At 48.8% G+C, this 12,825-nt stretch overlaps 1 protein-coding gene across 2 annotated transcripts in view; it reads right to left on the bottom strand.

Moving 5' to 3' along the window:
• Window positions 1-12,825, bottom strand: part of IL15RA (interleukin 15 receptor subunit alpha) — a 110,761-nt gene that overhangs the window by 21,157 nt on the left and 76,779 nt on the right. For both annotated transcript variants that reach the window (XM_075925172.2, XM_075925165.2), the window contains exons 2-3: window positions 6,233-6,427; window positions 688-765 (exon numbers count right to left, since the gene is read on the bottom strand). In XM_075925172.2, the coding sequence (XP_075781287.2) occupies window positions 688-765; window positions 6,233-6,427 (273 nt within the window). The remainder of the gene's footprint in view (window positions 1-687; window positions 766-6,232; window positions 6,428-12,825) is intronic.

A 12,825-nucleotide genomic window follows, 5' to 3' on the forward strand; every position in this document is an offset into this window, starting at 1 on the left:
TTTGAAACATGGATGCTTAAGTTAGTCCCTAAGCCCCATATTCAGCCGCTGTGAAAAATGGCCTGGTTTTCAATTAGGCCCATGGGAGAGGTGGTTACCAGTCAACCTGTGGAACTCCTTGCCAGAGGATGTCCTGAAGGCTAGGACTTTAACAGGGTTGAAAACAGAGCTGGATAGATTCATGGAGGTTAGGTCTATCAGTAGCTATTAGCCAGGATGAATAGGATGGTCTCCTTAGCCACTGTTCATCTGGAAATGGGTGACAGGGGAGGGATCACACGAGGATTACCTGTTGTGTTCCCTCCCTCTGGGGTATCTGGCATTGGCCACTGTTGGCAGACAGGACACTGGGCTAGATGGACCTTTGGCCTGACCCAGTATGGCCAGTCTTACATTCTTATGTTCTTATTCTGCACCTTAGAAAATCAGGCCATGCCGATGAAAGATTTGGTGCCTAACTTTCAATACCTCCCATGGGCCACACTGGATTAGCTATCACTGCAGCCACAGCTCTCAAGGGCAGGGAGGGAGGAGGACATGGCGGATTTTGAAGCAGCCACCCCCATTTACAGCAGCTGAGGATCGGGTCCACTGTATGTAACTGAAAAATCAGCCCCTGAATTTCAATCTCCCCCTCTCTCCCCAAAACAAAACAACACGCTTGGCTCTTTTTAGGAAAGAGCTTACCTCTACTGGTAGAGGTGGTCCTGGGTGCCAACGTTGTCTGCCTGGGGCTGGAAGTTAAAGGAGGTAGAGCAGGGTCCCCTGGTGAAAGAAGACACAGTGAGATAGTTGTAAGAAGTGACACTACCGTGCCCTTCCATAGCACTCCTTGCGCATAAAGCTGAAAGCACAGTTACAGACGGTACTAACTTAAGCCACAGGGAGGGAAGGATTAGCTGCTCTGGGTTAGCAAACCAGGCAAAGTGAGAGAGAGGGGAAGTAAGATCGCACAGCGCACAATCTGTGGAACTCCTTGCCAGAGGATGTGTGAAGACCAGGACTTTAATAGGGTTCAAAAAAAGAACTAAATATGCTCATGGAGGTTAGGTCCATCAGTGGCTATTAGCCAGGATGCGCAGGGATGGTGTTCCTAGCCTCTGTTTGTCATAAGCTGGGAATGGGTGACAGGAGAGGAATCACTTCCTGGTTCCCTGTTCTGCTCACTCCTGCTAGGGCAGTGTTACTTAAACTGTGTTCTGTGGTACACCGGTGTGCTGCGAGGCAGTCGGAGGTGTGCCACGGAGAACAACAGAGTTCAAAATGGCCGCCCTTAAAGGGGCAGGTGACTTTTTTTTCCCCTCAAAAAAAATCCTTGGTGTTCCTCATAAAAAAATTATTGTTTGGTGTTCTTTGGTCTTAAAAAGTTTAAGAAACACTGCTCTAGGGCATCTGGCACTGGCCACTGTCAGCAGACAGGATAGCGAGCTAGATGGACCTTTGTTCTGACCCGAGTGTGGCCACTCTTATGTACTTAAGATGACTGTGCGTGGTACAGCCCTGAAGGCCTGACTCCATTCCTTGCTTTATTCACTAGATCACACCACTCCTCTCCACAACAACCGGAAAGAGAGGGTATGTCCACACTACAAAGTTAGTTCGAACTAACGTCCGTTAGTTCGAACTAACTTTCATAGGCGCTACACTAGCGCTCCGTTAGTTCGAATTTAATTCGAACTAACGGAGCGCTTAGTTCGAACTAGGTAATCCTCATTCCATGAGGATTAAGCCTAGTTCGAATTTACTAGTTCGAATTAAGGGCTGTGTAGACCCTTAATACGAACTAGTGGGAGGCTAGCCCTCCCCAGGTTTCCCTGGTGGCCACTCTGGCCAACACCAGGGAAACTCGTATGCCCCCCTCCCGGCCCCGGAGCCCTTAACGGGGCACGGGCTGGCTACGGTGCCCGTGCCAGGTGCAAGCCTGCCAGCACCCAGCCAGCAGACCCTGCACCTGGCATGGATCGAGCCACCCACCCGATGTCCCCCCCCCCATTCTCCCCCTCTTCCCGGGACCAGGCTGGCGGCTACCGGGAGCTTGCCCAGGACCGCAAGAGGCGGGCACCCGCCTGGGCTAGTGCAGACATCGTGGACCTTGTCCACGATCTCCGCACTAGGCACAGGAAAGTGGCCGGCTAGGGCAGGAGAGCTGCCAGCCTGGCCACCCAGGAGCAGGTGTACAAGAGAATCAAGGGGGTCCACTGAGACCCCCGACCCTGAGCCCTGAGCTTACAATGGCCGTCCTGGGTCAGACCAAAGGTCCATCTAGCCCAGTAGCCTGTCTGCCGACAGCGGCCAACCCTAGGGACCCTGGAGGGGATGGACCGAAGACAGTGACCAAGCCATTTGTCTCATGCCATCCCCCTCCAGCCTTCCACAAACCTTGGGCAGGGACACCACTCCTACCCCCTGGCTAATACCACTCCATGGACCCAGCCTCCATGACTTGATCTCACTTCCCTTTAAACTCTGTTCTAGTTCTAGCCTTTACAGCCTCCTGCAGCAAGGAGTTCCACAGGTTGACTCTTTGCTTTGTGAAGAACAACTTTCTGTTACTAGTTTGAAGCCTGCTACCCATTCCTTTCCTTTGGTGTCCTCTAGTCCTTCTTTATGGGAACTAATGAAGAACTTTTCTGTATGCACCGTCTCCACCCAACTCCTGCTTTTAGAGACCTCTATCCTGTTCCCCACCCCGTCTCCTCTTTTCTAAGCTGAAAAGTCCCAGTTTCTTTAGCCTCTCTTCATATGGGACCTGTTCCCAACCCCTGATCATTTTAGTTGCCCTCCCCTCTCCCAGCCTCTCTCTTCCCCTCTCCCACCTCCTTTTCCCAGTCTCCCCCAGTTTTGTTCAATAAAGACAGATTCCATTTTTGAACACAATTGTCCTTTATTTTGTACATCAAGAAAAGGGGCTAGGGAAGGGTAAGTGGAAGGAGGTGAGGGAGGAATGGGGTACGAGCCCCCGATGGGGAGGACTGGGCTGGATCTGCAGGCTTCTGGGGGTGGAAGCTCTCCTGCAGCCCCCCAATTGCCCCCTCTTCCCAGATGGCAGCCTGCGGCAAGTGCAGCCGGTCTGATGGCCGAGTGCTGTGATGTGACGAGTGTGGGTACTCCGGGCACTCCAAGCCAGGACTGCTTTGCAAGTGGGGCACCCCTGAGAACTGTCTGTCCGGGGTGGGGGTCGGGACCCTTTAAGCGCAGCCCTTGGCTAGCCTGAGACAGCATCTCCACGCTCTAAGTCCTCCTCTGATGCCCTGCCGGCACTGCTTCCGGCCATCCTTAAGCCCGGTTCATGGTCCACTTAATGTGGACATGCTAGTTCGAATTAGCAAAACGCTAATTCGAACTAGCTTTTAGTTCTAGACGCGTTAGTTCGAATTAGTGCTGTAGTGTAGACATACCCCGAGTTACTCAGCTTGTGCAGGAACTGGAGTTCTCCAAAACGTCGGCCCCTGTGGGGCATTCCACTTCAGGGGGTATGCACCCCAGCGCTGTCTTAACGTAGCAGTGTCTGCACAGTAGGAGTCGCATGACATGAACAGTGTCACAAGTAGCACGCACGACCTGAACCCTCTAGGTCCTTCTCTACCACTCCTGTGAACGCCAAAGAAGAGGGCAGGTAGCGGAGCACCCGCAGGGACCTATATCTCAAAGGTACAAGTTACGGCACAAGCTGAGGAACCTCTCTTTCTTCTGAGTGGAGACCCTGTGGTTGCTCCACTTTCGGGGTGCGTCCACACTGCACCGTTATTTCGAGATAACACTGCAAGCGTCTACACAGCCATTCTGTTATTTCAAAATCATTTTGAAATAACGGACGGCTTATTTCAACTTCGGGAAACCTCATTGTACAAGGAATAACGCCTACTCCAAAATACTATTTCGAAAATAAGGTGTGTGTAGACAGATGCTTCACTGCCGCTATTTCGAAATATCCCTTCCCAGGGCCATTCTAAGTTATTCCTCCCCAGTGCCTCTTGGGGCTCTAAATCGATATAGCACGTCTACATTAGGGAAGCCTTACTCAGACTAATTTTGAGGCTTCCCTTTAGTGGAGACACTCTATTTCAAAAGAAGCTATTCTGGAATAACAATTCTGGAATAGCTTATTTCAAAATAGCTGTGCAGTGTAGATGTACGCTAGGGCTACGTCTAGACTGGCATGATTTTCCAGAAATGCTTTTAATGGAAAAGTGCTTTTGCGGAAAAGCGTCCGTGCCAATCTAGACGCGCTTTTCCGGAAAAAAGCCGATTGCCATTTTCGCGATCGGGGCTTTTTTGCAGAAAACAAATCTGGGCTGTCTACATTGGCCCTTTTGCGCAAAACTTTTGCGCAAAAGGACTTTTGCCCGAATGGGAGCAGCATAGTATTTCCACAAAAACACTGACAATCTTACATGAGATCGTCAGTGCTTTTGCGGAAATTCAAGCGGCCAGTGTAGACAGCTGGCAAGTGTTTCCGGAAAAGCGGCTGATTTTCTGGAAAAACTGGCCAGTCTAGACACAGCCTAGGTGACTGGTTTGTATTTTGAGATGAAGTCCTTGAGGTTTCTGAATCTGGTCCGGGGTAACAATGTTTTGACATCTATGGTGTTGAGATGTGCCCAGATAAAGTCCAGTTGTTGTATTGGGATTGCAGTAGATTTGGGTCCATTTATTTATAGTCCTAGTGAGTGGAACAGCATGATTGTGGTTCGGACCACGTTTCTCATGTCTCAACGGATTGGGCCTTTGATTAAGCACATGTATAGCTAGGGAAAACACGATCCCTTGCTTCCATAGATGTGCTGCTACCACTGCTAAGTTTTTGGAGAAGACCATTGGTGCAGTACACAGGCTGAAGGGCAGGGCTGGCCCTACCATAAGGCAAACTGAGGCAGCAGGCTCGGGTGCCAGACTATGGGGGAGGGTGCCATGAGGACCCGGAGTGTAGAAAATTGTGTCTGCTGCTGGTGCATGTGTATTCTCTCTGCTCTAGATGCACAGAGAAGGTGGAGTGCTGTGCTGGAAGAAGGAGGGCACGAAAGACCTTTCAAACTTTTGGCCTAAGCGAGGAGACCTGGGGGTGTCTTTTGAGCTCCCCGCCTCAGGTACCAAAATGTTGTGGGCTGGTTCTGCTGAAGGTTAGTGTTCTTGTCCTACCGTGACTTGTAGGAATTTCCTGTGAGCCGGGCGAATGGGCGTGTGAAAATATGAGTCTTGTAGGTTGAGGGATGAAAACCAGTCCAGTGCTGGGAGTATTGTCCTCATTGGAGCCATCATGAACTTTAGGGACATTACGAATTTGTCGTAGATCCAGGCTGGGTCTCCAGCCACCGTTCTTCTGGGTCAGGGTGCTCCACTCAAAGAATTTATCTTTGACTCATCCGCCCCGTATCTCCGTCTAAAAATCGAGCTGCCATTAAGTCTGACATGAAAGGCACTGACCCCCCCCCTCCTTTGAAGTGTGGGGCTCCATCAAGTCCAGGAAAAGACTCCCTGTATCTCCAGTCAGCTTTACACGGGGGCCTAGCTGAGTTTTAAGGAACTTCGGGGGACACAGCGACTGTTTGGAGAGGTGTAGAACAGGGATGCCCCGGCCTCTCAGATGGAGTCCAGTTGTTCAGGTGTCTGACACACCAGCAGTGGGTTTCCCGCAGCACCCCGCAATTGGCCAGGTGCATTCCTGGGCCGAAGCCGAAGGGCCAGTGCATTGGTTTTCATGGTAAATCCTAACCCTGCGCTGGATCGCTCCGAGTGCCCCAAGCACAACACTCTGGGAACCTTTTACCTTGTATAAACATCTCCTTTCAGAGGGCAAAGCCTGCCCAGGCCACGTAGTGGTTCCCTGACAGCAGTAGGACTTTTGATGTCAACGGGCCCCCTGCTGCAGAATTTGGCCATGCTGAACACAACGGGCCGTGGTATACGTGGGCTCAGCCACATATAACTCCACGCCAGGGATCATCTGGACCCCACATCATCCCAAAGCAGCTCAAGTACGTAATGATCATTTTCATCTAACCGATAGTCACTTCTGTCTGCCCCGGCACGTCATTTTCGGACACTGCATTCCCTATAGTTTGTTGTAACTGTGGGTGCTTTGCTAATCAACGGGGCAGCATTTGAATCTCTCCTGAGGTGCAGCACACATACACGGGGAACACTGGGAGTTGCCCCTTCCCCCCTCCCTGCAGCAGGCCTGGGACTAGCACTGAGCAAAGCTGTGCTGTACCCCCCGGCAGCCGTTACTTACGAATACATATTATATTTGGCTGTGTCCAATGGAGCATGTTGGTGATACTGTCTTTTTGACACAAAATGAGACTGGATGTTCCTGCTTTCCTTTTGTAACCATCTTTGCATCTGTACCGCAGTGTGGCATTCAATAAATTATTATTGTTGACTTTAATTTCTGCATTGTTGACCTCCTCTGGTATGCTGCATCTTTCTGAAATGAAAAAAATACAAGCAGAGAGGGGAAAAAATGTATATAACACCAAAGAGCACATCATAATATCTTATTATATATTTTAGAAATGTACATCTGTCTCTGTCTGTCTATGAGTCTGTTCAAGAATTCTTCCTAAATGGGTAAGAGCTAGGACCACCAAATTGGGTGGGCAGCTTCCTCTGATCATAACTTAAAGCCAGTTCAAGGTTTGGTTGTGCCAGGACAACAGGATGTGCCTGGAATGCAATTGTTTCCCATCAAACAGAAAGGGAGAGGTGGGAGAGCAAGGAGAGTTATATGTAGGATGGGGCTCTGCAGGTTGACCACAGGGGGGCAGTAAGGGGCTGGAGATGAGGACCTGGACAATTATAATCCCACTGGGCCAGCAGGCGGAGAAAGAGACAGTCATCTGTTTATCTGAGGATGCGTCTACACTGCACCCTTCACTCAAAATAAGCTACACAATGGGGGGAGGGTGTTGTACCAATAAAAGCAAGCAGGATCTTATGAGGGGGAGAAGGCAAAAAGCCACATTTATTGTAAAGATAATAATAAAAAAAATAAAGAAAAGATAGAAGCAAACAATGTTGTTTAACTACTTAACCCTTATACATATAAACATTCATTCATCCATTCGTTCAGGTTCTGTGTATTGTTATAGTTACCAGCCTGGAAGTTGCTTGTGACAGAATACTGGCCAGGTACTCTGTACACAAGTGATGGGAGTGGGGAGCGAAGTCCTGATCAGATGCGCATCTGAAGCTCCTGGTAGGCTGGCAGCAGAACCTTGGACTCTGATTCCATAGTTTTTTAGTCCAGTTCTTATAGGAATTTCTTCCTATGCCAGTCTATGGGAATTGCTGCATCATGCTGATGTCTCCAGGGTGGCTGCCAGGTGCTCGTCAGTGATCTCATCGGGTGGACCTCCAGTACTTGGTTTTCTCCACTTGACACCTTTTGGTCGCACTGGCACCTGACGCCTTCTTCAGCCCTTTGTTGCTGTATTCTCAGGCTGGCACCTCTCAGAACCATTCACTCATCGTCCAAGCACTCTCTCATACATTCCTACAGTATTTTGTATAATAATAAAAGTTGTAGTTACAAAAGTTTCTGGGTGGTATTGCTTAAAACATTCTCTGAGTGCTGAGTAAAGTTACAATGTTTTAAAGAGAACAGGCGTCAATTACGTAACAATGCCCTTAGTCAATTACAGGGCTTGGCTCCCATAGCAGAGTTAGTGGCTTGACAATGCATTGTTACAATGTATCTCTGCAATGTCAATTTCAAGCAGCCCCTTGCACAAGCTTGAGTATGCCCTGGAGCACAGGGGGGAGGGGGGGCTGTTTCTGGCTACATAGGATTATATTCTTAACAGTTCTAAGTTACATGACCTAATACATTATATTCTAAAGGGGCAATAATAATAATAATAATAAATCTAAACATTTAACAATCTTAACTAATAATAATAAGAAGAATCCTAATAAATCTAAACACTTTAAGTTGTGGGGAACAAATTATGGGGAGTCACTTCCATTTGGAGGAATCATTTTCAATACATTAATATGTTATCCCTACAAGGGATAGCTCGGTGGTTTGAGCATTGGCCTGGCAAACCCAGTATTGTGAGTTCAATCCTTGTGGAGGCCACTAGAGATCTAGGGCAAATCTGTTAGGGAGGGTTACCTGGTCTTGCTGTGAAGGCAGGGGACTGGACTCCATTACCTTTCAGGGTCCATTCTAGGAGATGGGTATACAGCTACTCCCCAACTTTCAGACCAACACTTGGACTATAACTCAAAGTGTTTGTAACTTGGATCCTATAGAGTTTCATGGTGGATGCACTGTTCATAAGCATGGATTGCTGATTGTAACTTAGATCCACATTTACAACTGCTTTGGTTGTAAGGGGAGGTGGTGGTAACTCAGGGAGCAGCTGTATCTCCATTCATTTAATGTGAGTTACACAAACTGCATAGCTTATTTCGAATTAATTTCGAAATAGTTTCATTTTGTAATCTGTCTACATAGCTCCAAATTTCGAAATAAACCTCTATTCCGAAACATCCCTTAATCCTCATGGAACGAGGCGTACAGAGACGTTGGAATAGCGAGCCCATTATATTTTGAAATAACCGGCTTGTTTCAAAGATGCAGAATAGCTATTTCAAGGTACCGGAGGTATCCCGAAATAGTGCCACAGTGTAGACGTACCCTGAGTGTCTCTCTGTCTTGGCAGTTCAGCAAGACTGAACATAAGAACGGCCACACTGGGTCAGACCTAAGGTCCACCTAGCCCGGAGTCCTATCTTCCAACAGTGGCCAATGCTAGGTGCCCCAAAAGAAATGAACAGAACAGGTATGAACAGGTAATCCTAATACCTGGATTTTGAGGAATATCCACTGCCACCACCCTAGTATTCCAAGAAAACCAGGGAAGAGATCACTTGGGAGACCTCCCTAAAAACCTCAGGGGTACCTCAAGCTCTTTTCCGCAAAGAGCTTGAAAAAGAAAAGAGAAAATACAAGCTGCAGTCTGTGGTAGCTGTCCCCTCGTCAGAGGCATGCAGACATCCACAGACAGATTTTCCAGGGCACAGAAATGAACCAATAACAGGTTAATTAAAAAAAAAACTTTTATTATTAAAACAAAACCATAGTTGCCAGCATAGTGACTAGCTGGAAAAGAGCCACCAATTAATCCAGACACACAGGGGAATCCCCTGGGCTCAGGACTTGGTTACAAAAGAGAGGAAAACCCCACTTTTAACAGCACAGACATTATTTACACATCTCCAAACCATAAAACAATAAAACCCGAGGAAAGGCCTCCCCATCTCCCTGTTACTTGGAAGAAACTGCTCTGACTCAGACAAAGGAGGGAAAAGTTTTAAAAAATCATTTGTACAGTTTGAAATCCCGACCTGCTTTGTTATTTTTGGCTGACCAGTTATCTGGCTAGGCACAGGGGACAGGCTGCTGGCCAGCCCTCATGGTTATGACAGTCACCCGTTTCCAGCTTCCAAACTTAAGCTAAAGACGCCATCCCTGCCCATCTTAGCCAACAACCATTGATGGATCTATCCTGCAGGAATTTATTTAGCTCTTTCTTGAATCCTGTTATAGTCTTGGCCTTCACAACATCCTCTGGCAAGGAGTTCCACAGGCTGACTGATACATACACCTTAATAAAAACAACTGAACCCATATTTAAAGTAAAAACTATTTTTTAACAAAAGCTGGTAGGCTATGTCTAGACTGCCATGATTTTCTGCAAATGCTTTTAACGGAAAAGTTTTTCCATTAAAAGCATTTGCGGAAAAGCGTCCGTGCCAAGCTAGACGTGGTTTTGCACAAGAAAGCCCCAATCACCATTTTCGTGATCGGGGCTTTTTTTGCGCAAAACAGTCCTGAGCTGTCTACACTGGCCCTTTTGCGCAAAAACATTTCCGGAAAAGGGCTTTTGCCTGAATGGGAACGGCAAAGCATTTGCGCAAGAAGCACTGATTTCGGACAGTAGAACGTCAGCGCTTTTGCACAAATTCAAGCGGCCAGTGTAGACAGCTGGCAAGTTTTTCCGCAAAAGCAGCTGCACTGCTAGATGCAGTCTAGATGCAGCCGTACTGTTTTAGCTAGCCTGGAGCCATGGGTAGGTACAGACACCTTTCTGCACGGATCCAGCTGCACCGTGAATGCCTTTTGCAATATCATTTATATTTTGTTCAGCAGCACAGTGATCTGGTTGGTGATGACACTTTGTATCCCCACTGTGAGTGTGTTCATTAGGAGATAATTACTGGTGTGATACTCTGTACTTTGGGGGAGCACCCAGTAACTCCGCTAGTCCTCATCTGTATAAAGTGTACTATTGCATATTAAGCATGCCAGCAGGTATCAGGGAGAAGTTATGAGCTGCTGAAAGTCGCTGTTCTGTGTAAATAATCTCAGAGGGATAGCCATGTCAGTCTGTAACTTTAAAAACTACGAGTGGTCCTCTGGCACCGTAGAGTACATCTACACAGCGGCGCTATTTCGGGGTAACGTCCATTGTCCTGAAATAGCGTTCTGCGCGTCTTAACAGCACAGAAATACATTTGAAATAATGAGCGTTTTATTTGGGCTTCCTGTAAACCTGGTTGCACGAGGATTAAGAAAGACGCCAGAATGGCGATTTATTTCAAAATTAGCGCCGTGTAGACCATGCCAAATTTCGAATAAGCCAATTTCAAAATAAGTGACGCAATTTGCATAGCTCAAGTTGCGTAGCTTATTTTGAGGTACGTGCTACTGTGTGGATGTAACCTTAGAGCAGGGGTGGGCAAAGGGGCCTCCGTGGGTCAAATCTGGCCCTCCAAGTGGGTTGATCTGGCCCGTGGAGACCCAAGCCAATTAGGGCCTGAGAGTGGGGGGAAGCGCATAAAGTTTCATCCACCCTGCCAGGAGCACACAGTGCTTAGAAACGCCATGCGCACCTGGCAGAGTGGGAGAAGACTTTGCACACTCCCCCGCCCCCAAGGCCTGATTGGCCTGGGGGAAAGAGGAGCGCACAAAGTCTCCTCCCACCACCAGAGGCATGGGCGCCTCAAGGGGGAGGGGGCCAAAGACTTTGGCTACGTCTAGACTACATCCCTTTTTCGGAAAAGGGATGTAAATTAGACGTATCGGAATTGCTAATGAAGCGGGGATTTAAATCTCCCGCGCTTCATTAGCATAAAAATGGCTGCCGCTTTTTTTCGGCACGGAGCTTTGTTGGAGAAAAGCGCCAGTCTAGACGCTGATCTGTTGAAAAATAAAGCCTTTTTCAAAAGATCCCTTATCCCTCATGAAATAAGGGTTAAAAGATGTAAATCCCCGCTTCATTAGCAATTGCGACACGTCTAATTTACATCCCTTTTCCGAAAAAGGGATGTAGTCTAGACATAGCCTTTGTGTATTGCCATTCCTGATATCTGACTGTGTCCGTTTATTCTTTTACAACCAGTTTGGCCGATGTAGATGGCAGAGGGGCATTGCTGGCACATGATGGCATATATTATATTGGTCGATGTGCAGGTGAATTAGCCCATAATGGTGTGGCTGACGTGGTTAGGTCCTGTGATGGTGTCACTCACGTATCTACACCAGCGACACCCTCACAGGACCTAACCACATCAGCTACACCATCACGGGCTCATTCACCTACGCTTTACAAAAACCTGTAGAACACTTCAATCTCCCTGGACACACAGTAGCAAATTTAAAGGTAGCCCATCCTGCAACAAAAAAACGTTAAAAACAGACTTCAAAGAGAAACTGCAGAGCTACAATTCATCTGCAAATTTGACACTATCAGTTTAGGATTAAACAAAGCCTGTGAATGGCTAGCCAATTACAAAAGCACAACCAGGAAAGGTTACTCTCCTCTCCTCTTCCCCAGCCCCAGAGACATTAAAGGGGTAGACCCTGGATACGGTGCCTGTGCCAGCTCCAAGCCTCCCAGCCCAGAGCCACCAGTGGCCACCAGGGCCCTGACCCAGTGGCCCCAAAACATGAGCCAGCAAGCCACTGGCAGCCAGCCCTCCACCGCACCCCAGGAGCAGTCTGCCAGCTCGCAGGAGCCTGACAGGGGCTGGAGAAGGCGGGCGCCTTCCTGGTCCAGGGTGGAGATCATGGACTTTATTCAGATTTGGGGGGGATGCTCCCAACGTCCATGATCTCCGCACTAGATGGAGGAACGCGGCTGTCTATGGCAGGATAGCTGCCAGCCTGGCCACCAAAGGCCACATGCGAACCCAGGAGCAGGTTTGCATGAAAGTCAGGTTGGTCCAGCGAGACCTGCAACCCTGAGCCCTGAGCTTCCCCTCCCCCTTCTTCCGCTTGCTTCCCCCTTCCAGCTCCCTCCTCCCGGGTTTTCCCCGCTCCTCTTCCACCCTCTCTCTTCCCCTCTCCCACCTCCTTTTCCCAGTCTCCCCAGAGGTTCATCCCCCCCCCCGATTTGTTCAATAAACCCAGTTTCTATTTTTGAACATACGTGTCTTTTATTTGACATTATAAAGGGGGGCTAGGGAGGGGTAAGTGGAAGGACATGAGGGAGGAATGGGGCATGATCCCACAGTGGGGAGGACCGGGGAGGCTCTGAGGGCTTCTCGGGGTGGATGCTGTCCCTCAGGGCCTCCTGGATCCTGACAGCCCCCCCGCTGGACCCCTCCGGATGGCAACCTGCAGCAAGTGCATCCGGGCTGATGGCAACGACCCCATGAGATGCACCGGCGTGCCCAGGGGAAGCTCTGACTCCATATGGCCGAGTGCTGTGGTGTCCCGAGTGCAGGCACTCAGGGCACTCCAAGACAGGACTGCTTTGCTGTCCCTCATCGAGGTAGAGAAGCAAGCGGGGAACCCCTGAGAACTGTCAGTCT

The sequence above is a fragment of the Pelodiscus sinensis genome, chromosome 1 (assembly GCF_052426305.1).
Source record: "Pelodiscus sinensis isolate ZL-2025 chromosome 1, ASM5242630v1, whole genome shotgun sequence".
In the NCBI taxonomy this organism is placed as follows: domain Eukaryota; kingdom Metazoa; phylum Chordata; order Testudines; family Trionychidae; genus Pelodiscus; species Pelodiscus sinensis.